The sequence below is a fragment of the Epinephelus fuscoguttatus genome, linkage group LG4, assembly GCF_011397635.1.
Source record: "Epinephelus fuscoguttatus linkage group LG4, E.fuscoguttatus.final_Chr_v1".
In the NCBI taxonomy this organism is placed as follows: domain Eukaryota; kingdom Metazoa; phylum Chordata; class Actinopteri; order Perciformes; family Serranidae; genus Epinephelus; species Epinephelus fuscoguttatus.
In genome coordinates this window covers 21,045,922-21,070,967 of record NC_064755.1, presented here as the reverse complement: position 1 = coordinate 21,070,967, position 25,046 = coordinate 21,045,922, and the positions used below count along the sequence as shown (strand labels likewise).

General features: G+C 40.9%; 1 protein-coding gene across 9 annotated transcripts in view; it reads right to left on the bottom strand.

Moving 5' to 3' along the window:
- Positions 1-25,046, bottom strand: part of LOC125887652 (membrane-associated guanylate kinase, WW and PDZ domain-containing protein 2-like) — a 108,855-nt gene that overhangs the window by 68,509 nt on the left and 15,300 nt on the right. For 5 of the 9 annotated variants that reach the window (XM_049574634.1, XM_049574632.1, XM_049574633.1 and 2 more), the window contains exon 2: positions 5,792-5,908. In XM_049574634.1, coding sequence (XP_049430591.1) covers positions 5,792-5,908 — 117 coding nt within the window. Of the gene's footprint in view, positions 1-5,791; positions 5,909-8,038; positions 8,364-15,282; positions 15,365-15,395; positions 15,527-16,332; positions 16,463-25,046 lie in introns of those variants that run through there. The other 4 variants (XM_049574637.1, XM_049574636.1, XM_049574638.1 and 1 more) reach the window with 4 other exon arrangements.

The following is a 25,046-nucleotide window of genomic DNA, read 5'->3' as shown; positions in this document are numbered from 1 at the left end:
CCACCCCCGTCATCATCAGTCACAGTACCAATTTAGGGTTAAAGCCCACTCACGTCCATATTAGTAACTCCAAAAAATGATACAATCAGCAATCTAAAAGAGGATTTAACACATAACCAATGTGAATGAGTTCCAACTACAAAAACTACACTGAACCTACATTCTTGGTTAAACTTCAGAACACATTTTTGGATGTAAAATTCATATATTTTTCTTCAGCCAGTCAAACTGAAAATCAAACACAGATGGAGGTGGGAGAATTTGGTAGCTCACTGCAGAGACAGCTCCCTTTGCTGAGGAAATCATCACACATGAATGGACTGAATGTTCACTTGGAGGTGCAAATTTTGTCTCTGTGTATTTATAGATTGTACATTTTAAGTAGCATAATGAATGAAGTCTAACTTTGCTACAACAGCGCATCAGTAACCACATTGTCCGAGCCAAGAGGACATACAAGAGTGGATTTACAATCGCCTGTGAGGAATGCAAAGAACACTACAAGGCACACATTGACCAGTCATACTTGTGTTCCTTTGTTTTTAAATATCTGACTGCTTGGTGATCACTTTTATTATTTCTACTATTGAAAGCAATTTACCCATAAAGAATGAAAGTAAACGATTTACAACAAACTATGAATATTTTTTTTTATTGCTAGGAAGCATTTTTTCAAATCCCAGTTCACACTTTCAAAGCTCTTCACACAAATGCACAACAGCACACTAATGGCCAATCCATGAGGGGATTTTTCAAAAACAAATGTACTAACAGAGCAAAAGTTTTAAAATTATTCAATTAATTTTAACTAAAGCTCAAGCATCAGCATCAGTGCCATCTGTGCATCTGCAAATGTTCATTTCATTTCAAAAAGGCTCAGATAGAGCACAACTAATATATTTTAAAAGTATTTACAGAGAGGCACAGCTCATTGATGCTACTGTATATACATAAATTAACCAATCACAGTAGATAACAATCTCAGATTAAAATCCTAAAGGTTTATAATAACCTTAATTTTCCTGACCATCAGGGAAGATCTCGGAAATAATTTGTGAGCAAGACCCCACAGGAAATAGATGATGAATCAGACAGATAAAGAGCTCCTCACTTGGAAAACAGGAAGAGAAGAAGTAATGTTGGTGAAAGCCAACTGAAGTACACCTGTATCTGTGACTTATTGTATTAGGTATACATACTACAGCACTACTTCACACCCCATTTTGCAAAGGAGAATTCAACAAGTCTTTTTAGCATTTGCAAAGCTAAACTGCATCTATTCAACAGACAGAACTGTGCATCAAAATCTCTGCATGCATCAAGGTTAAAAGGTGTCATTTTCTACAAATCTCCTCCCATCATCATGATAGCCATCCTCATTACTGCTATCATTATCAGTGGCGTCTGTCAGCCCTATCACCATCCTAAGCATCTTGGCCATGTTCCTCATCAACATCTTTATCTGCTCCACCTCTGTCGTCTCCAGAGGAGGATTCCCTGTCGGAGGCTGCAAAGCTGCAGGGCAGCATGCGTCCAGAGCAGCGGATGTGAAGTGACAGAAGCTGCATGTATTTATAGGCTATCTGAGCAGAGAAACATGCTGCTCACTGTTGAAGCTATTTATAGAGCCTTTTACTGATGCCTCTGAGTGGTGTGTAGGGGAGGAGATGGTTCTCTGGGGAATGACTTACGAGGCTCCCTCATATCTCCCAATACCCCCATTCAGTGCACGTCCGCCCTTTTACTCCCCATGTCTCTGCTCTGCTCATCCCTCCATCCTCTTGCATCGACTCTCACCTTTCTCAATTTCCACCCTCTGTCTGCTCTCTTCTTCCTTCCCCATCTCTCCCCTGCTGATCTCCTCTTCTTAACCACCTCTCTTCCTGTCTTCTCCCCTTTTTCCATTCTCTCGTAGAGCCTTTTTGCTCATGTCCACATCCATCATCTTTCCTCCCCTCTCTCTTTACTGTAATACCCCCTCGCTGCTTCTCCCTTTTCCAAATCTTCTCACTATGTTATCCTCATTTCATTGTCTTGCACTCTCAGATACACTCATCAAAGAGGCACTCACTCTGTTCATATGCAGAGAGCAGAGCCATCTAAAACTCTTCTCTAAATTCCTCAACAGCAGGTGCTCTAGCAAAAGCTGAAGGCGTTTTTCACACCTGCCTTGTTAAGTTCAGGTGAATCGAACCCTGGAGCGTTTACCCCCCTCCGGTGCGGTTCGTTTGGGCAAGTGTGAACATAGCAACCACACTCGGGTAAAGACCAAAACAACCGGACCGAGACCTTGTTGAAGAGATGGTCTCAATCCAGTTATGAAAAAAATCTTGTGGAAACATAATCCCATCCAACTGGGGGACGCATTGTGTCTTCTTTGGATTAACCAGCTCCCGTAGCCATCACTGTGCTTGTGTGTACTTCGGCTACAAAGTGCCTACGTTTGCCCTCTATTCACATCAGCACTAAACAGGTGTAAGCTGTGTTGAAGACTACAGGCATACCTGATGGATGTTTGGAAATATTTTCGGCTGATGAACACATCAGAGTTCAAGAGAATTAATGCGTGCCTCATCCTAAACTCTCTTCATGTGCATCTTTTGCAACTCCAGCGCATCAACACATTATTTTCCAGCTGTAGCCACAACTCATTTTAAAACTAACATTTTTCTGAAGTGATAAAAACGAACAATGTAAAAGATGACTAGGGCTGAGATTAACTCACTAAGTTGTCCCTCCATTTTGAAACTGGAAAGTGGTGCTTTAATCTATTTCTGGAATAGAACCAGAGTCTGCTCTTCTTTAACTCTTTGTCTACTTCTGGTAGTTTTCCTGTTTGGAAATTCAGACCAATTGGAGAACAGTTTTCTAATGCATCACAAATTTTGGTGTACTTGTAAACGCTGCCATGTGAACACAAACCACACTCATGCAACATTGTCACAAATTGGTGCCTGATTAGGTCCAGAGCAAACAAACTATAGGTGTGAAAATGTCCTTAGACCTATCTTCTGAGGTGGTTACATGATCCCTGTGAATGACTTGAAACTGTTCTGGCAAATTTCTTATCTCAAAGGCTTGAGAAGACAGACTATCAAACTGTGACAATCTTATAAAACGTTTCAACCTGTAAACTGATGCCTATCTGCAGTTTTATTCCACTCACGTGCCTCCCAAATTCTCCTTCTCTACCTGTCTGTTTTCTTTTGCTTGACACTTTTTGCAACTATTGATTCACTCTTACACAATCTGGTTTATCTCTTTAACTTTCATATCAGTCTGCAATCACTGTGAAAATGTGTGTATGTCCTCAAAGTGGCGGTCCTGCTAGTCTTGGGCATGTATGCTTGTTGAAGTGTAAATGCATGTAAAAAAAAATAAAATAAAATAAAATAAAATAAAAAAATCACGTAACAAGATGTAAAGATTCACATGCAAACACAACAGCAAACACACAGTAGACAGTCTGGAGGCAATGATACAACATGTGAATAAAGTTATTAATTAATATCAGACGGCAAATTATCACATTCATTATTTTGGGGCGGGGGACGGCCAATCCTTGAGCCAAGTGATGTAACAGGATGCAGGAGTTGATGTCAGCATGTGAGCCTTCTAGCTGTACACACACACACACAGACACACACACACACACACACACACACACACACAGACACACACACACACCTCCTCCTACGTCCTTCAGTGTGACAGCATGTTGTGATGCAGAGTGGCGTCTGCTTGTCAAGCTGACAGACTCGCACTGACAGCATGGTCAGAGCGCTGCAGACACGGGAGAAAAACACTGATTTTATAACGCTCCAAACCACAACAACAAACAGCCTGCCGGGCACGAGCAGCACAGCTCTCAAGATCATCATCCCTGTTTTTTAAGCCGTCTGATGCTTTGTCACTCTGATGGTTGAGCATCGCCTGCTTCTGTGTGTCTCAGACTGCCAGAAAGTGATGCAGTGAATGTATATAAGACACCCTCATATGCAGCGGAGTTGACCTGCTGACCAAAGGCAAATTAAATCAGGTCGGTGAGATTAAGACAAATCCGGGGAATCACTGTAATACCACATGTATTGAAATGTAATTCAAATATTCAGTGTCTGATTTAAAGCTGCCATGCAGGAGGTCTATGAATTGGAATTTCTATAATCTTCATTACACTGTATCAGCTTTGTTAAGTGATAGGCAGTTAATTATGGGGATGTCATTACCACACACACATCACACAGAGTAACTGTCTTTCCGCTCTCATAAGGGGCTGGAAGGCGGCTATAATTGAAACATGATGACAAAACTATGGTTCATGCTACCAAAAGGGGCCTGTGCCATAACAGGGCTGAAGTGTGTGAGGACCTGCAGTGTTGAACCTCAGCCAGTCCCCATCACCTCAGTCGTCACCCTGTCAGTCTGCCCTCGCTGCACTATTACACAGCCAACAGACTGAGAAAGGTAGAAAAAAGGAGAGGGAAGGGGAAGGAGAGTGGGCCGTCTGGAGTTAAAATTGAAAGAGAGTGAAAATGTGATAGAGAGAGGTGGTGACCAAAAGAAATCAAAGAGGCAGAGAAGGAGGGAGAGGCAGGGGGAACATGAGAGAGAGCAAAGAGTGAAAGCAAAGAGATGAAGACGACAGGAGGGAGGGAGGAGAGGAAAAAGAGGGAGAGAGAGGCTCAGGAACTGTGCAGCTGTGAGAGCGTATTAAACAATCACTTCTGTGTCAGCGGCTCAACACACCGGCAGAGGACATCTAGTGTAGTAGAAGCGCTCAGCCAATGCAAAAACAACTATCACTGACGTCAAATTCTAGCGCTGCTTTCTCATAGTTCTGCACCAGAATCTGTCTGCTCACAAACAGCCAAAAGGCCAGTTGATTCAACTCAACCACATTTGCTTGCAAAACACCCAGACAGCATGACTGAAGTTATTAACCAAGGATACTACTGAAACATGTCAGACAAGCACAAAGCCCTTCAACAAACATCAAATCACAGTGCACCAATCCACATGCTGCATGAAAGGAGTAACATGTGTAGTCTGCAGAGTCAAGCATCAGAGCTGCTTCAGTCTCCAGAGAAGCTGATTCACGAGCTGCTTGGTGTATTGACAGCAGGCAGAGCTGCTGGGGACAGCATCCCTTCAATGTCAATCACGGCAATGACACAGTCCCCCAATAGGCAACAGGCACACACAATGACAACACAATGTAAGCACACACACGTACGACCACATGCAGCCGACAGGCATGAAGTGTCTGTGTGAGGATTTGTGTAAAATTTCTCACATGCAGATAAAAGAAACATCTTCCTCGTGTATCCAAGAGAGTGACGTGTTATTATCTTTGTATATTTGCGTGTGTGTTGTGCATGTCTAGCGTGTGCTAAAGGGGGTAGGGCGTCAAGGCAACGCAAGCCTCGAGACAAGAGGGTGGTTGCCGTGGAAACCTCAGGCTGAGAGCTCAGCAGCCGGACGATTGAAGGAAAAGAAGGAGCAATAGACGCCGAGAAACGGAGAGAAAGAGCGTGTGTGTGATGTAAAAACACGAGGGCAACATCCCGAGGGCAATGAGGGAAAACTACAACAGAGAAAGAGAACAAAATAGAGCTGGAGGAGGAGGAGGGAGGGTGAAATGATATCTAAGAAAGAGAGAAAGACAATGAAGAAGACAATAACAGACACACTGTGAGGCAAAGGAGAGGAGGAGATCAAAGAGGAGCAAATGAAAGATTGAAGAAGTAAGAGAAGCCAGAAGGAAGGAGAGAGGCGGGTGATGTGGACTCACAGGGAATGGTGCGGAGGTAGAGGTTGTCTCTGATGATCTGCTGGTGGTCGTGGTCCACTGAGCCCTTGGAGAAACGCAGGTTGAGGTAGTGTCGCAAATCCTTGTCAACCACCCCCCCTGAACACAAACACAGGAAGAGAGAGATTAGAGCTTGCTCTCATTTGATGAGATGACACGCCACATGAGCCTGGAACGTGACAATTTGCTGGAGTGATAATGATATACAAATATCTTATTGGTTTTTGTTTTGAGATTGGCAATTGATCAATGATGCAGAGTAACACTGTATTGGAAACAACTGAAAGGATTTTCCTCCACTGGAGGAACATGCAGCCTGCCCAGTAGGCCTGTCATTACACAGTCAGACAAATATAACACAATCCCAAAGTTTCCAAACATACTAAACAGGTCAGTGAAAATTTGAGGCTCCAATACAATATTATCATGATACTTTACCATACAATATTATTGCTGAAACGTGCTGTGATATGCTGAGTATTGCGATAAAATACATCGCGATATATTGCTATTTATTACCTTTTTTCATCTGAAAATTATGTCTCTGAAGGAAAACTTTGTCAGCATCTGTATTATCTAATAAGATAAAGTTTTTAGTCTGTTCATCTTCATCATTTTCGATGCAGCAAAATGTATGTAGTGGACTGAAAAAGCAATTGATTTTATTATTCAAGTAGGCTACCTAAAGTTTAATTTGTATTTGTAATATTAATAATTTCTATAGTAAAAAAAAAATCGATATTTGGCAGCGTGTGACACTACGATACTGCCAAAAATATTGCGATACTATGCTGTATCGATTTTTTTCCCCAACCCCTAATGTCTATAACATTTCAGTTTGGTGAAAGGGTGCAGCTACAGAAAATTAAATCCTTTATCTCAAGTTCTGTGCAAACACTATACTGCTTCAACAGAGAGTTGGAACAAGATACAGAATGTACAGCTTATCACAACTGTCAGACAGTGAACACAAAGACTGGAGATGATTTCTAAGAACCTCAAACCTCCTAAATGAGAAGTAAAGCAGGAAGAAATGTATGCTGAGGGTGAAAAAATACAAGCTTTTAGGATTCGATATGAGGCAAAATGGCTTAATCAGGTTGAAAGCTTGCACTGATTTCAAGCAATCAGCAGAGGCTACTACACATGCTGAAGTAAACACACACACACACACACACACAGATCATGGTAATTGTATAAACCAGCGATCCCCTTGGGGCTAAATGTGTGGTGTCAGCAGGTTGGGTGACAAAGGCCTACAGAGGACAGAAGCTCACACCACCTCATCTCTGCCTGCCTCTGCTTATTATTTTCTGTACAAGCTGTCTTGCCCCTCATTAAGTCACTGAACTGAAACACAGTAAAATAATGGCAAACATAAGTGAAGGCAGAGGGCTAAGAGCAGGCCGACATATCTGTGCTGCACACAAACTGCATGATAATGTCCATGAATTGTTTCTCCTCCCTTCATCCCAAACCAAAGAAGCCCAGGAGGATGAGAGGAGGAGAAGTTATTCTCCACACAACATTCAGTATGCAAGACTATCACATCAGACAGCGGGAGGGATGAGGTTACATGCCATGCATTTACAAATGAAAAACATGTCTTCTCACTCATGCATATTCTAGCGACCTCCTGCCAAATTGACTTGACAGCGTTCGGCCTACCGGTTGAGATTAATGCAGTGCCTACCTGTCAAAGAGAACATACAGCGTACCGTCGGGGAGGAAATTCTTTATGCTGCACAGACTTTGCTGATACCTGTACCTATGTCGCTGACACAGGTGACTCTGTGATTTTGCAATAATGAAGCATTTTAGAATTGCATCTTATGTAAACTGACACCATTTTAGCGCGGCTGTAAACCACTGTGGATTGCTTCACAAATAGCAAAGCGAGGAGGAAAGGAGAAGAGAGGATAGGAGAGGAGAAGAGAGTAGAGGAGAGGAAAGGAGAGGAGAGGAGAAAGGAGGAGAGGAGAGGAGCCGGAAAACAAAGGAAGACAGGATGAAATCTAGATTAACATAATTATTACTGTCACAGTTCTCAGATTGGCAAACACTACATCATATATAGCTATGTATTTAGGCATAGGCCATATCTTTGACACGTACAGATACCAACACACACATATCTATACATGCACACCAACACACACAGATGTATGTGCAGGGAGAGATGGAGAGACAGACAGACAGAGTGAGGAGAAAGGCAGTGCAGACCGGCACCTCATCAGCAGCTAGCCCAGATGTTGATAAAAGCAGTCCTTTCTCCACAGGTATACATCCACAGACAGTCTGTCCTCCGAGGCGTCCTCTAGCCTTGCAACCAACCACCGCACATCTTCTGCCGCCTTGGTGAAACCTCACTGTCCTCCCTCCTGCCTTTGCTTCTCCACCGCTGCTTCACAACAGACACACACACACACAGCACCTGGTCGCAGCCAATTTTAATCCCAGAAAGGACGACGAGGATGAGGGGGAAGGGAGATGCAGAGAGACGCGGAGAGATGGAGAGAGACGACGACCGTCGGGAGAAAAGAGAGGAGAAGGAGATGTGCCAGTGGGAAGCCGGGCTCCAAACGACCTGCCAGCGGATTGGCCAGAGAGCTTCCACAGTCCTGCAGCGGCCCCTATCTGGAGCTGCTATTACTGCACTGGAGTGTTTGTGCATTTGTATGATGAATGTTTGTGTGTGGGCAAGAGACTGAGAGAGAGAGAGACATTGAGTTAGAGTAGAAAATAAATGTTTATGTGTGTGAAAGCATTTGTAGATGTGTGCCTGTGTCTCTGAGTGTGTGTGTGTTTGAGTGAGCGCACCCAGATGCTCCCTGACATTCCTCAAATACTCTGCGTCTCGCCCACCAGATGCTCTCCCTGTTTGACCTTGTGTAAACGTCACTGACTAGAGAGAAATACTGTGAAACGCAGCAGCAGCATATGTCACACTGAGGTTACACACACTCATAAGCACACGAAGAAAAGATGAGCTCACACAGCTGCAGACGCCAGTGATGATGATGCCTTGAGCGCCGTCTTGGGCAAGGTTTGGTCTAAATATAAGGAATAAACAAACACCAACAAGGAAACACATGCTCATGAAATGAATACTCAGCTCAGGGCACAGCTGAGTGTGAGGGAAGATGGCTGTTTTCAAAGCGGCGTTATTGGTATAGCTCTTCAAGTAAGAAAATTTTGTAACTCCATGTTAGACTTGGCGCTGTAAACACCACAGTCAACTTGTTTTGTGGCTGGCTGCTTCAACGAAGCAGGAACAATTCTGGGAATGACTATTCTACAGATGTTGAAAAATTGTAGCACATCAGAGGGAAAAAGATGACAGCCACGATCAATCACAAACTCATCAAGGCAGGCAGCAATCAGTGCAGCTCAGTGAAGCATTACATCAGTTCATGCAGGTCACATAGTCTCTTGCTCTATCAACTGACCGTCAGCTGATCAAAAAAACAAAACAAAAAAAACCCCCACTTAAACATGGTGTCCCATTTAAGCTGTCGGCTCCACATCTCTCCCTGCAGCAGCTGCTAAACACAAATTGCTATTACTGGTGGAGCTGCTTGCGCCCCCTCCCTCCACTACAGCAGCCTTCACCTTATCAATCAACACACAATGCAATGGTACAAAGTGGGTGTCCGTGGGCTTGTCTGATGAATTTATATGTTCAATATCTCAGAGTACATGTCTGCTCTGTACCTGCTGGGTGAGTTAACCGTGCTCCCACTGACTGTTTAGCATGCTGCTTGGATACAGATGTGGAGAAAGCAGAGTCTGTGCAATACAAACAACTGTGTAAACACTCGGGCAATAAATGGCCCTGTCTGCAGGACGGTAAACTCCAGGCCACATCCACTGAGTATGTTCAACCAGGCACAGCTTTCTCTTTTGCTATAAAAAGCACCAAGAAATTGGTTTTACAGAGAGAGAAGTACAGATGTTTGTTGGCATACTTTATATAATCTAATGCCTTTGTTTGTTGCCTATAGCAACAAAAAAGATGAAGACTTTTTAACACAGCTCTTGAATTATTGTCTATTATCAGACAGAACTGTCAGCTGTCTTCAGTCTGATATTGCGTCCACTCTAACTGGTCACCACTATTGTCATTACTCCTCATTGGTTTAGATGCACCGCCTGACAACACCTGACAATGTCTTGATAACTGCCTTAGTCCCACCCTTTGTGCTAATTGGCTTATAGAGTCCCAATGCAGCGCTCAGTAGTTGCTTTATATTTTAATAGAGAAACCGCTGTTTTGTGTCACAATGCCAGACAAATCAGTCAGCTCGGTGGAGAAGGGGGGACACAGGCAACTTGACTTACCTAAATACACCACTATATTAATGAGGAACACTGGTTCTGTGTTTCAAAGTAAATTATTTCATCCTAAATATCTTTCATAACTGTGATTTGAGTATATTTACAAGAGCAATGTAGTAATGTACTTTAAAATGCCAACATATTATAATTATTTGATTTTTGAGGGCATTTTGCTCTTAGTTGACAGTACACAGTATAGCTTGGAGGCAGTCAGGGAATTTAGGGCAGAAAAGCAAGAGATGGGCTATTCATATAATTAAATCCTAGCTCACAAAAGCAACTCTACCATTTGAAACAAGAGCATATCAATAAATAAATAAATAAATAAATAAATACACAAATCTATCCTTAACAATAGCTATTTGGTAAGGACAACAAAGTGGTGGTGAAGTTAATTTCTTGCTCACTAACACTCATAATAGTGCATTATAAAGACATGCTTTATGGCTGGAACACCCTAGTAAGTCAATCTAAGACATTAGTTTGACTAGACTGACTGGTTACTCTCCTCAGTCTTAACAGTAATCACATGCTCATGTGAGATCACCAGCAAGACCTCTAATAACAGTGGAGCTCTTCCACTAATGCCAGAAAACCGAAACCAGGAATCCACAGGCTTGTTCTGGTATTAACAACACATCAGTCAAGAGGCTGTGGTTGATTGCAATTATGATTAACAGAAACAAGTAGATCTGACATGACCTCCATCACTGTTACTTACTGCTGGGGTCCGTTTCACAAAGCAGGTTTAGTGGAAACTCAGAGTCTGTTAACCCTGAAATGAGGGAAACTCTGAGTTTTCCGTTTCAAAAAGGGAGGTAACTCAGACCAGAGAAAGAGGGGTAACTCTAGCCTGTTTCAGAGAGAGAGGTAACTTAAGCTCTCGGTCAGTTACCGTAGTAACAGACTCTATGAACCTAACCTGGTCGGGACCAGGTTTTTCTCAATGAACCTTGAGTTTCTCTCTGTCTCCGCCCTTTTTCAGAGCCACACACTCCATTTGATTTCCTCATTCATTCAGTCAGCAGGCGAGTTTTGGCGTAGCCTAGTTCTGCCGTCTGACATTAAAAAAATCATTTAAGAAATCAGAGTCAGTATTACAAGTCCATTAGGCACAGTAGGTGGAGACTTTTTTCACTAACATGGCATGTCCTTTTGATAACGATCCCGTGGATGAAGGTGCAGCATTACTGCGCAGAGAATTAAATATTCGTCGGGAGATGGCTGGGAGGTGTTCTAGCATTTCCACACAATTATCTTTTTGTGCTGTACCGTTTCACGTCACAGTCCATCATCTACATACACAACCTAGTTTTTTGTACAATGTCGGAGATGCTGAGCACTTGAGTAAGGCAAATGTATGCAGGGCGGTCAGAAAAGTGTGCTCGTTTTACAGGCATCTGCCTTCTTTCTGTTGGCTGAGTAGAAGTCTGTGTTAGTTTAAATAGGCTTAATTATTTAACAGAACATGATATAGATAAGAAGACATTTATGTGTGTGAAAACAGCATTATGTTGGCGATAAAACAACTGCACAGTCAAACAGCCACTTAATATTTACTTTACAATGTAAAACATGATCAAAATGAGGTACCCCCATGAGATTATGCCGAGGTCTTACCTGTTTGAACAGTGTTTTTATATTTCATCCTAAACTGCTGCCAGCGCTTCTCCCAGCGGATTGCACCTAAATGAAATAAATTAATAGGCTGCCATTCAAGCAGTTTTCCCCTGTAATATTATTGTGATTGCAAAGGACTACATTTAAACTTTGCATTGAATGGAGCAGCAATGTTCTCCCACGCCGTCTCCCTCTCTTTTGCAGCTGCAGCGGTGTTGCACTTCTTTTTGAAAACGTGCGCAAACTCGCCGTATGAGCGCATTAAGATTTCTAATTCTAGTGGGGTGAAAAACGCAGCCCTCCTCTTCCCCGTTGCCATGGTGACTCGTTGAATCGGGGCTCCATTGATGCTGGCTTTTTATAGTTATGGTGCACGCGTTTAACTCCAGGTGAAACTACTCCGAGTTGATTAAACTGATTCAAATCAGCTGTTCTGGAACCGGAAACTCAGAGTTTCCTATCTCAGAGTAGATCAACTCAGAGTTCAGGATTAGACTCAGAGTTTGTTGAACCTGCTTTGTGAAACGGACCCCTGCTGTGGAGCTCAGGCTCCCTCTGAGCAGTCAGGCTAACAGTGCTTCCATCCCTCCACAGAGAATCTCACTTCTTTCCTCATTAATAGTCAGAAATTAGACATTAACTTTTCTTTCAACTGTATTTTTTATATTAAGGTTTTCCAAATATGGAAGGAAATGCAGCTTGTACTTCACCTCACAGTAACCACATATTGAGGGAAGTTCCTTCATTTTAATTTGTTTGATTTTGCTTGTTTCATCTAAACCACAGAATTAGCATGAGTTGAAGTTGGTGTGGATGTGTTTCTTCACATTTTTTCCAGTGTTAAATATCTGTTTATGATTAACTCAGGTGTGCCTTTTACCTTGTTAATGATGTCACTGATCTTACAGTTCCAACCGGGGGTGTATGGTTATTCAAATCTGCACTGAAACTTATGTGACAAAACAAAATCATTCGAGCTTAGCTGCGGCCATCTTATAATCAAAATTCATATGAACTGCAAAGATACACATAAAATTCAAACTTAACAAATATTACCCTTCACCAAATCTTAAATATCTAATCCTAAATTAACCAAATCCAAACTAATGTAAAGATCTTCCTCATTATTCCTCTCCTCTTTTTAACAATAAACACCTTTGCAAGGTGCTGTTCATCTTTCCAGCTTTGTGAAGACATTCACATGGATAAAGCTACAGTGCAAGAACAAGAGTGTTAAAGATGCAACATAGCAGGCCTGATAATAATACAATTTTCCTCCTGCAGGTAGATAAGTAAATTGTTAATCATGCCCTCAACGCCCTCAGCAGGTCAAGATCGCACTCCAACACCTGTCACTTATCTTGATAAGCCGTGTTCCTTGAAACTGCATCTAGCCCAAGGCCAAGCTAACCGGCATGCATAGTACACGCTCAGGTGGAGATGAGAGAGGAGATATTCTTTAAATCACAACAGAAATACAGGGTTCACCAGAGTCTCACCTGCCATACATATAGCTCTGCTTTTCCTTCTATTATAACCCCATACTAGGACTGCAGGATATGCAAAAAAAATAAGAAAATCACATTGTAATTCTGTTGATGGACATTGCAAATGCAAAATGAGTTGTAACTTTTGTGGGAATGGCAATTTCTGCATTTCATGGTCATTAATTTTTTTTTTTTTTTCTTTAAATGATGATGTCATTTTTACTGGGGTCTGTACCAAACAACCATGTTCCCTTACATTTGAAATATAATTTGTGGGCCTGGGCATCTCTGTAGCACCACAATGCTTGCATATTGCGATTTGGATAATATTTCCATTACTTGTGCAGCTCTACCCCATACTGACTTTTTCTGTCCTGCTTTGTACCTGTTTATTACATTAGACATAGGTATGGGTGATGTTTACTTATAATACTTTGGCATATACAGCTTTGATCTTCTTGATTCTGCACTGTATTTAGGTTTATACTTCACCTGGGTCTCAAGCCTACATTTTTAGCTGAGATATGCTTTGATGTTTGGCTTAATCTGCTGTTTTTTCTCATATTATTCTATATTTTTATCTATTCTTAATAACACTCATTATTGCTCATTTATATTTTATACTGCTCTTTTGTTTTAGACTGTGGATTTTTGTTGTTTGATGTAACTGATGCATCTCTGTGACCTATGAGTTTAACGCCTGGCTGCAAAGCAAATTTCCTTTGAGACAATAATAATGTTGACGTTTTTGGATCCAACACGAATAATTACTTTTATTATAAAGTCATTCGACAATTGTGTCACTGGACTGGGATATGATTTGGAAATGTATAGCTGACAGCAGATCCACCTCAAAGTCTTACATCAAACCTATGTCACTCCCAAGAAAACTCACTCTATACCAATATGTACTCTTTGTATGGACAGACAGTCTTCCTATTTTGCTACGTTCTAGAAGTTTCCAGGAACAACGCACCAGTGATGTTGAGACGAGATGCCAGACCATAAGCACGGCACTGATAAAAACGTTAATACAAGAGTGAATCTTGGGGGTGGGTGTCTGTTTTGTTTTTTTATTAATGTTATGTTTACTAGTAATGTAATTCTGTCATTAGCTTCAATGCATAACCTAAATCTCAATAAAAATTTGTCTTTTGTCCAACCCCAAGTCAAAAACCATACGACACATGAAAGCAGCAACTACTTGTATTTGAGAACCTAAAAACCAATGAATGTTTAGTGTGTATGCTTGGAAAAATTACCCAAACAATAAAGTGAATCAAAATAATATTGTATTGACTAGATGCTTAACTGACTATTCATTTCCAGTCTATAGGGGGGTTTAGCCTTACTGCAATGGTAACAGCTAGCCCAACACTGGCCAAATATAACTGAAAAGCCAATATCAAGGAAATAGTTAGATTTAGGCTCACAGACACATAACATGCAGCGCATATATTGTCAAGTACTACAGTCTTCTAACAAGGCAGAGCTGAATGCATTACATTGTTTGTATTTACACCAACTTGAGGCTTAGAGGAGGAGCAGAAAGCTGTAGAAACCAACAGGAGCCATTTTGTTTGATTTGGGAAGGCATAATTAGGTCCGACATACCCACTCTCCCAGGAGGCTGAGAGAGGAGGGAAGCACAGTTGTGCCACATTGATTCTCTAAGTTTCTCTCCTCACAAAGTTTAACTGCTCAACTCTTAAGTGCAAACAACCCTGTAGTCACGCTTCAGGAGCACATGCTGGCGTGCAAACTCTTATTGTACATGCACACACACACACACAAGGTAACATTTTCACACATATGCAAATAAAACCTCATAACCAGAAGAACACAAGAAAACAGTGAGACGCAAACATGGTGCAACATCATGTCACTCAACACTTTCCTGCACACAGTCCCTGTCTTTGTCGCTTGGCACACACGAAACACTCCCTCCATTACCTTACCTTAAGCACAGATACACCTGACACAAACCCGAAACAAACACCTGATTGAGTGAAAGCAACAAAGACGTACACACACTGCCACTTGAGTAAACTGCAGGGCTGTCTTGCCAGTTAAAGGCCGAGATTTGAGCTTATGGATGGGGCGTCTGGGGAGAGCTGAGGTGAAGTGGTGCTGTGCTGTACCCGAGTGGTTGTCATGGAGAACAAAACCCTGAGACAGACTTGGTGATCGATAGCTTGCCTGCACTCCCACAAGAGGTCACACAGGCTACAGGGGAGTACAAAACTGCAGGGCAGGAGTCAGCGCATCACCTCTGGAACACAAACACACACACACACACACACACACACACACACACACACACAAGGAAAAGAAAAATATATCTCCGCTTGCTTTCTCATCAAAGCTACTGGACATCCTAGACAGTACTTCTCACTCCCTTCATGCCTCAGTGTGCAAACAAAGCATCTTTAGCTAATAGCAGCAGGATCAACAACTGAACACACAGCTGGATACTGACATATAACTAATTACTCCATGTACAATCTATTTTCCTATGCGTACTGTTTTTTGTTTTTGTGGGGGGCAAAATGAAACTCAAACTGAATGAACCGTTGACAGTTTGACTTGTCAAAAACACAGGTGTAGCTAATAGCATTACCATTTGTTACACCATATTGCAGTAATTACTGGAGCCATCATCAGTGTTATTAGTTGCACCTGTGATTTTTCTGCAACAACAAATCAAAATGGCTGCCGAGAAAAATTGGATTCGCCTGAGAGCCTTAAAGAAACTAGTCTGATACTAGCAAGGCTAATATTCAAGCTGTCAAGTTTTACTTAACGTTAATTAAAAAAATGTCACGTTAACCTAAAGTATCATTTGTTTTTAATGTTGTAGCATCACAGTCTAATAAAGGAAAGCCTTAACTGATGGTCCATTGCTGTTTTGTGTGTGTTCCGTGCACTTCATCAAGCCAACAGAGAAGCTAACTAGCTTAAACAGAAAAGTAACCGTTAAGTTACATTACTTAGCTATTAGCAACACAAACTGAGCTAACAAGGAGTATAAAAATTACCCTAAAATACAACACAAACACATAAATTAATTAAACATACCTTGTTGCCACTTTCGACTGGTACTTATCTCTAATAATACTCTCCAATAGATTCTCAGTTTAGCTAATTACCGCAAATGTCCGAGCCTAATTATATTTTACCGTTACCTGTTGAAACCATCATAATCCGGTTGTCACGTCTAACTTTCAAAATAAGAGAATGACAAAATAAAAGCCACAAAACAAAACAAGCTGAAGACCGGAAACGTTACCTCATTTAAAATATTCTTATTGTATTTAAATATAATTCTACTTAGTTTATTACGTTTTTTTATGGACACTGACTCTCTACAGTTTATTTTACTGTTTATTTAACTATTTCACTATATTCTTTTTATTATTATTCTTTATTGAACTTTATGTCCTGTTCTTAAGGTAGCTTCAGCCTCAGGTTGATCAAAGAAATATAAAACTGCATAAAAAATGAAAAAGGAACAAAAATTAAAAGAAAATAAGCATAGAATACATACTAATACAACAAAAACATGGCTACCCCAAATTAACTTTAAAATATCTAATATAAAAGTAAATTAAGAGCTTTCTTGGCTTTAATAAGTTTCAGTGACTTACTCAAGATTTTTTAACTCATTCTTCGAATGATTTTCCAATGGGTTTAGTCTTACAATATCCACATTGCTGTATAAAACCTCCCCAGTAACAAGACAATATTGACAACAAAGTCCATGTCCTTATTTGACTGTCTTCACTGTCAAGGTGACAGCTTAATCTCCCTGGATTGTAGCCAGCATTGCATATCACTCCAGAGGGACTGCACTGACTCATAATAGAAAAACACTTTCAATTTCCCTTTCACAAAATGTGCAATTATTCAAATCAAAATTAAATCGCATTTAAAATTTAAAGTTTACCTTGTTTTACCTTTTGAGGTAGTGGAAATGAAATGTATCTTTGCCTTATTTACTTAACCACTTCATCATCAAATTCCATGAGAATATAATTTCATTTTACTTGGTTAGGGAAACATGCCATAATCAAAAGTTTTTTAATAACTCTGTTATTAAATTTTTGTCACAAAAGTCGATTCCTTCGATGCAGAGCTGTCTCAGCCCAGGAGAGTCCTTAGAGTACAAAATGTTTAACCACTGTTCACAGAGAGATTGGTATGACTTTTATCTGTCTATTATAGTTCTTAACCACACACTGGGGTTGGAATTTCTCACAAAAACTCCTTGTTTCACTGGAATTGCATGGGAAACAGCTTGGGTTCATATTTACTTCCTGTGAGCTGATGTCATTCACTGCAAAACTTTAAAAAAAAATCAGTTTACAAACTCATGTAGGGAACAGCAGCTTGCATATTATTAAACAATAGACAGAAGATATAGCCTACATATACACACAGACCTACATAAAGATCCTCCATCAGTTGGTGCATATATACATAGGCTCACATATGCAATGTATGACAAATAAATGGTAGTAAACGGGGGGAGCAAGAACATTTAAACATTTGGGTAAATTGACAGTATACGAAAATGTAAAGAACAATAATTTAATTTTTATAATTTAAAATAAAAGAGACTTAGCTATGACTTCATATACACTCGTCAGCCACAACATTAAAACCACTGACAGATGAAGTGAATAACATTGATCATCTTGTTAAAGTACAATGTTCTGCTGGGAAACCTTTGGTCCTTGCATTAATGTGGATGCCACTTGACGTACTCCACCCACCCACACACCATTGCAGATCATGGCCCCCGCAGCAGGACAATGCACCATGCCACATCCCAAAAGCTGCTAAGGAATGGCCTGAGACATGACAAAGAGCCTCAACCTGGCCTCAAAATTACCCAGATCCCAGTCTGATCAAGCATCTGAAGGACATGCTGGTACCCTACCTCACACCCCACAGGATTCAAACGATCTGCAGTGTCAGATACCCCCCAGGGGTCCTGCGTCCATGCCTCAACAGGGCAGAGCCAAGTCTGATTCAAGGAGGCCCAACCATGGATCAGGGGTACATCTGGGATACCAGCATGTCTCATGGATGCTTAATCAGATTGGGATGTGGGAAATTTGGAGTTCAGGTCAACACCTTGAGCTCTTTGACACCTTCCTTCATTTCCTAAACAGTTTTTACAGTGTGGCATGGAGCATTGTAACGCTGGTGCCATCAGGGAGTCCCATTGCCATGAACAGGGGTACTTAGTCTGCAACAGAGTATGGTTGGATGGTGCGTGTCACATGGCATCCACATAAATGCCAGGAATTAAGGTTTCTCAGCAGAACATTGCATTGTAACAAGATGATCGATGTTATCACTTAATCTGTCAGTGGTTTTAATTATTTTGCTGATCGGTGTGAATTAATTAGGAACGGTATGGAAGGAATGATAAGTATTTTTTACAGTCATTGTTGAAACATTCATTATTTGTTTACTGCTTTTCCATTTATATTTATGATCTTTACCCATAATGATAATAATATCTATCATATCAGACACCTTCTTTATGAGACCATCCATATAAATCAAAACCTGAAATTAATCAAATGGATTTCCAGTTCTGATATTTAACCAGCTGTAAAGATCCTGCCAAAACTGCTATGCAAGGATTTTCAAACAAAATCCACAAGAATCAGCTGGACAAACATTGTTTATGATTTTAAACTAAATATCTTCTTTTTGGGTGAGATTGGCCAGTTAAGATAATTGCAATATTTGTATATTAACATTGTCCCACATACACTACATAACATCCAAACAGGAAATACAAAGGGACCCATTTATACAAAAAAGCAACAATTTTGTTTTTGCTCCCATTTTCAAAGGTTTAAGATTAAGATCTAAAAAAATTTTTTAATGAACTCCATATATATATTTATCTCAAATTTTGGTCGCAAATTTGTTACATTTTGTGTTTGGGAGCACTTCTCCTTTTCCAAGATAATCTATTCACCTGACAGGTGCTGCATATCAAGATACTTATTAAACAGCTTCATTACTACACAGGTGTTCCTTGGGATGGTCGTAATAACAGGCCATTCTAAAATATGCAGTTTGATCATACAACACAATGACACAGATGTTCCAAATTTGAAGGAGCGATCCCCCAGCTGGCGCGGTTATCAGTAAGTCTTCAGAAAGATGTTGGACTCTTACGTGAGGCAGACGTTGCTCTGGTTGGAATGAAAATTGGGTTGACGATACTTTAAATGTCTAACAACGTCAGAATGTCACACTGTGTGGACATTAACATAATGATGTTTGCAGATGATGGGTTTTGTTGGTGAAGATTCTCAGTCATCCAGGTCATGGTAATCTTAAGTGCTATATCGTAGGCAACTGTTTCACCTCTCACCTCTTTTACCTCTTGCCTCTTGGATGAGAGGTGAAAAGTCTTCAAGAAACTCAAGCAAGTCCAGTTGCCATAACTAGCCATAGCCATGCAGCCATAACTGAATGTCATCACTTTACATCAAGATGATGTTGGCATGAGACGTTTAAAGGATGTTGGAGTTTGGTTACTTAACAACACAACATAAAACCAAAATATGTCTTGGCCAAAATATCAACATCATCTGTCATCAGTATTCTACATGAAACTGATGTTGGCATTAGACATTGTCCTGACAATGAAATTTCGCTCGCCTGCCGTCACAACTTAAATTCAACCAATTATCAATGTCTAATGACATAGGTGGGCAGCTGGGCTAGTTTGCTATCTGCAGGAATGTCCACCAGAGCTGTTGCCCGTGAACTAAATGTTGAATTCACTACCATAAGCCGTCTCTAATGTCGTTTCCTTTAATTTGGCAGTACATCAAACCAACCTCACAACCGCAGACCACACGTAACCACATTGGCTCACGACCTCCACAGCCAGCGTCTTCATCTGCAAGATCGTCTGAGACCAGCCACTCGCACAGCTGATGCAATACTTGGTTTACACAACTGAAGAATTTCTGCACGAACCTTGAGAAACTGTCTCAGGGAAGCTCATCTGCATTGCTCATCATCTATAGCAGGGTCTTGACCTGACAGCAGTTTGTCGTGGGAGGCCGGTTGGACATACTGCTAAATTCAAGGAAATTATATTGGAGATGTCTCTTGGTAGTGAAATGAACATTCAGTGTTTAGGCAACAGCTCTGGTGGACATTCCTGCAGTCAGCATGCCAATGAGATCACTCTTTCAAAACTTCCGACATCAGTAGCATCGTGTTGTGTGATCAAACTGCACATTTTAGAGTGACCTTTTATGGTGACCATCCCAAGGCATACCTGGGTAGTAATGAAGCTGTTTAATAATATATGCCACACGTGTCAGGTGAATGGATTATACTGGAAAAGAGGAAGTGCTCACTGACACTGATTTTAACACATTTGCAACCAATATTTGAGAGAAATGTATCTATTGAGTGCATCAAAAAGTCTTAGTTTAGTGTAGAATATTTATGTCGTCATGGTCGTAACAGTTTACAACTAGCACCCTGCACCATCATTAAGACTTTGCACTTTGCACTTAGTTATTCTTTTTCTCTCTTTCTTGTGTCTTATCTTTCATTGTATTTTATTTTACTATGTTTCAGTGCTCTTAAATTGAGCACCTGGAGCACACAAAAAATCCTTATGGATGAATACAGTCCTGTCTTATCTTAAATTGATTTTTTTTTTTTTTTTTAACTTAGAGTTGTTCCTTATGGCTTCCTCTCTAAAGACCTTGTTTTTCTAATTTCCCCTCATTTCTCCTCTTTGTCCCTCCTTTGTCCCATCTGACATTTTAGTTGCCCAATTTCTCTCCCTTTGTCTCCTCATCCACCTCTCCAGTGGTGCCGTTAAGGCTATCCTGATCTGACCTATTCCACTTTTTCTTGTTTTACAGTCCCAATTAGGCACAGGTAGTTTGTGCTGGCCTCAGAAGGCCTCTGTGTGTATGGAAGAGGGAGCGGGAGAGGATGCGTGTGTGTGTGTGTGTGTGTGTGTGCGTGTGTGTGTGTGTGTGTGTGTGAATTATACTGTATATGTCCTGATGGTTTCTACATGTGGGTGTATGGTGAAGGCCATTTAGCTGTGGATGAAGTATCTGTTTCCAGTACTCCTAATGGCATTATTACAGCAGGTGGCAGGGCCCATTATTAATAGTAAATGACAGAGCCTCTCTCCTAAAGGTCTTAATATTGATCCCCCCCATCCTCAGACTAGTCTTAATGATGATGTTCCTCCATGTCTTTCTCTACAGCACCGTAATCAAGGCCAGGCACACATTTACAACCTCAGAGTCACTATAAAGAGAAACAAGCCCACACTACAAATGAGACTTTAAAATTAAAAGAGGAAGGTTATAGGAATTGCCAACCCTTATATTCCTTGTACTTTCCTCCTCCTCCTCCTCCTCCTCCTCCTCCTCCTCCTCCTCCCACCGCAAGGAAATGAATTCCTCTTCTCACCTCGCCTTACACGTCTATGCTGATGAGATAAATACTGATGGACACGAGGAGGTGCGTGTTTTTGTATATGTGGCAGCTCCTGTTTTAAATGCGACTATATGGAGATGTTTGTCACTCCTGATTGCACTCTACAGTTCAAGCTGCGCTCCTTGCACAATAAGCAGGATGCATCTTAATGAGAATCAAAGCAACAGACTGACTGAGAGCTGCAGAGGAAGAGGAGAGAGGAATAAAACTCTGGTGGAGTTGCAAAGGTGTGCGTGTGTGCCCTCAAACATCTCTGTTCTATAGCACTGAGTAACAATAATGGGGTAAAAATGGAGAGAGATAAGAAGGAGCCTTAGAGGCAACAGAGAGTAATAAGACACTCATTGGTTTCGGGGAGCAGCGGTCAATAACCTGAGGGGTTAAAACCAGCAGGGGTGTGTTTCTGGTCAATACAGAAATTAATAAATGTGGCTGTGGCTGCGAGAAGGCCGCACCTCTGAGCATCATAATGATTCCCCCTTCAAATTCTTCATTTGGCTGCTATGGTCTGATAGTCTAATAAAGCCTGTCTGTATCACTGCAGGGGCCCTTCACGCTACTAAATCCAAACCAAAATGAACTGAATTCAGCTCAGCTGTTACCGACCTGACTCCTCCTTTTTTTCATCATTATATGTAAGGATGAGCTGTATGAACAGAAATATTACACACACCCAGCACATAAAGCCAGCGAGAGGGGGCCATAACTCACATCCTTACAAGTCAGGTGGAAAACTACTTAAGAGCTCCTCACAAAGGGAACATTTTCCTCATTTTATTCTGACCATCATTGTGCCAAATATTCTTATTGTTATCAGAGAAGCTCAAATACATAACATACTACATGATGTAAATATTAAAAATAATATCAAAATGCATATCTCAGTCTGGCGATGCTCAGTCTAAGTTCAACACATATTGCATCATTCTTTTATAGACGAGTTCAAACTTGACAACAAACATTTTAAATGGGTCTCTTTGTATTTCCTGTTGGATGTTTGTTAATGCAGTACCTGACCATGAAACTATTTTTAGAAAATCTTTTATAGTTTCCTGGGTAGCTGACAGGAAGTAAACAAGGACCAAAGATGTTGCCCTTGCAACAGAATGGCAATGAAAGGATCTATAGTCCTGCACATTACCTACCTACTTCGGGGAAATACATAAAAAACAATCACAAATCCATTTTGATGCTACAGAAGAAAGCTATAAGAACTACAAACAGATCTGATTATCATGAACCAACCAAGAAAGTATTTATTGACACAAATGCTCTCAAATTAAGAGATTTAGTGGACTTAAAAACTGCACAATTAATGTATAAAGTGAAAAATAAGATGCTTCCAGACTGTATCCAGAAGTTGCTCCCAATAAGGGTGTCAGAAGGAACTATGAGGAACTCGTATGTTCACAAAAACAAAGACTAGAACAAATGTAAAACCAGTGTATAAGAGTCAAATAAGTTTATTTGTGGAATAGTTTTGAAGAGGAAATGAAACTCAGCATAAGTTCTGACTATGGGCATTGGCTTTCTTGGTTAGCCAATCCAACTTTGCCACAATCTCTTCTAGCCATTCACCTTGCTACTGTCAAACTCTAAATCCGTTCTCCTCTCTGCTCCTGTCAGATGTCATTTTAGGAAGAATTGCCACACCCTCCTCCACCACATTCACCTTCAGTCACCTTATCCAGAGTCAAGCTCATCAAAAGCCCACTCCTCTTCACATCCAGACCCTCAGCTCCCTCTTCATCTCACCTCATCACCACCAGCATCTACACTCCATAGTGGAGTTCCCTACCACGTCTTTACCACCCTCCTGAAATATATGACATCATGATGGGATCTAATCACCAAAGACTTCCCATTTTTCATATTTATGGGCACATGTACATACATACTGTTCTCTCAGAATGAGTCTCTCCTGAAGGAAATAGTGATATCTAAGAAAATAGTTTAGAGTTTGTTGGCCTTACAGCAGCAAAAAAAAGTTAGCAGTTCACTGGCAGTCTTTTCATTCTCTCTCCCAGAATCATTGGCTACAATCCCTATTGGATATGGAGATGTCAGTGGCAACAATGCATAATGTCAAACAGTCAACCACTGGGGCCTGGGCTTCCCTTACTGAAAGAGTGAAAGATTTTCTTTGCACATCCACTGGGTCATAGTCCTTATACCATATGTATATATGTATTTTCTTTTTAACTAAGTTCTGAACTGAATTTTTGTTTGGGACTTTTAGGGAATATATAATGTACATACAGTACAGGCCAAAAGTTTGGACACACCTTCTCATTCAATGCGTTTTCTTTATTTTCATGACTATTTACATTGTAGATTCTCACTGAAGGCATCAAAACTATGAATGAACACATGTGGAGTTATGTACTTAACAAAAAAAGGTGAAATAACTGAAAACAAGTTTTATATTCTAGTTTCTTCAAAATAGCCACCCTTTGCTCTGATTACTGCTTTGCACACTCTTGGCATTCTCTCCATGAGCTTCAAGAGGTAGTCACCTGAAATGGTTTCCACTTCACAGGTGTGCCTTATCAGGGTTAATTAGTGGAACTTCTTGCTTTATCAATGGGGTTGGGACCATCAGTTGTGTTGTGCAGAAGTCAGGTTAATACACAGCCGACAGCCCTATTGGACAACTGTTAAAATTCATATTATGGCAAGAACCAATCAGCTAACTAAAGAAAAACGAGTGGCCATCATTACTTTAAGAAATGAAGGTCAGTCCGGAAAATTGCAAAAACTTTAAATGTGTCCCCAAGTGGAGTCGCAAAACCATCAAGCGCTACAACGAAACTGGCACACATGAGGACCGACCCAGGAAAGGAAGACCAAGAGTCACCTCTGCTTCTGAGGATAAGTTCATCCGAGTCACCAGCCTCAGAAATCGCAAGTTAACAGCAGCTCAGATCAGAGACCAGATGAATGCCACACAGAGTTCTAGCAGCAGACCCATCTCTAGAACAACTGTTAAGAGGAGACTGTGCGAATCAGGCCTTCATGGTCAAATAGCTGCTAGGAAACCACTGCTAAGGAGAGGCAACAAGCAGAAGAGATTTGTTTGGGCCAAGAAACACAAGGAATGGACATTAGACCAGTGGAAATCTGTGCTTTGGTCTGATGAGTCCAAATTTGAGATCTTTGGTTCCAATGTCTTTGTGAGACGCAGAAAAGGTGAACGGATGGATTCCACATGCCTGGTTCCCACTGTGAAGCATGGAGGAGGAGGTGTGATGGTGTGGGGGTGTTTTGCTGGTGAC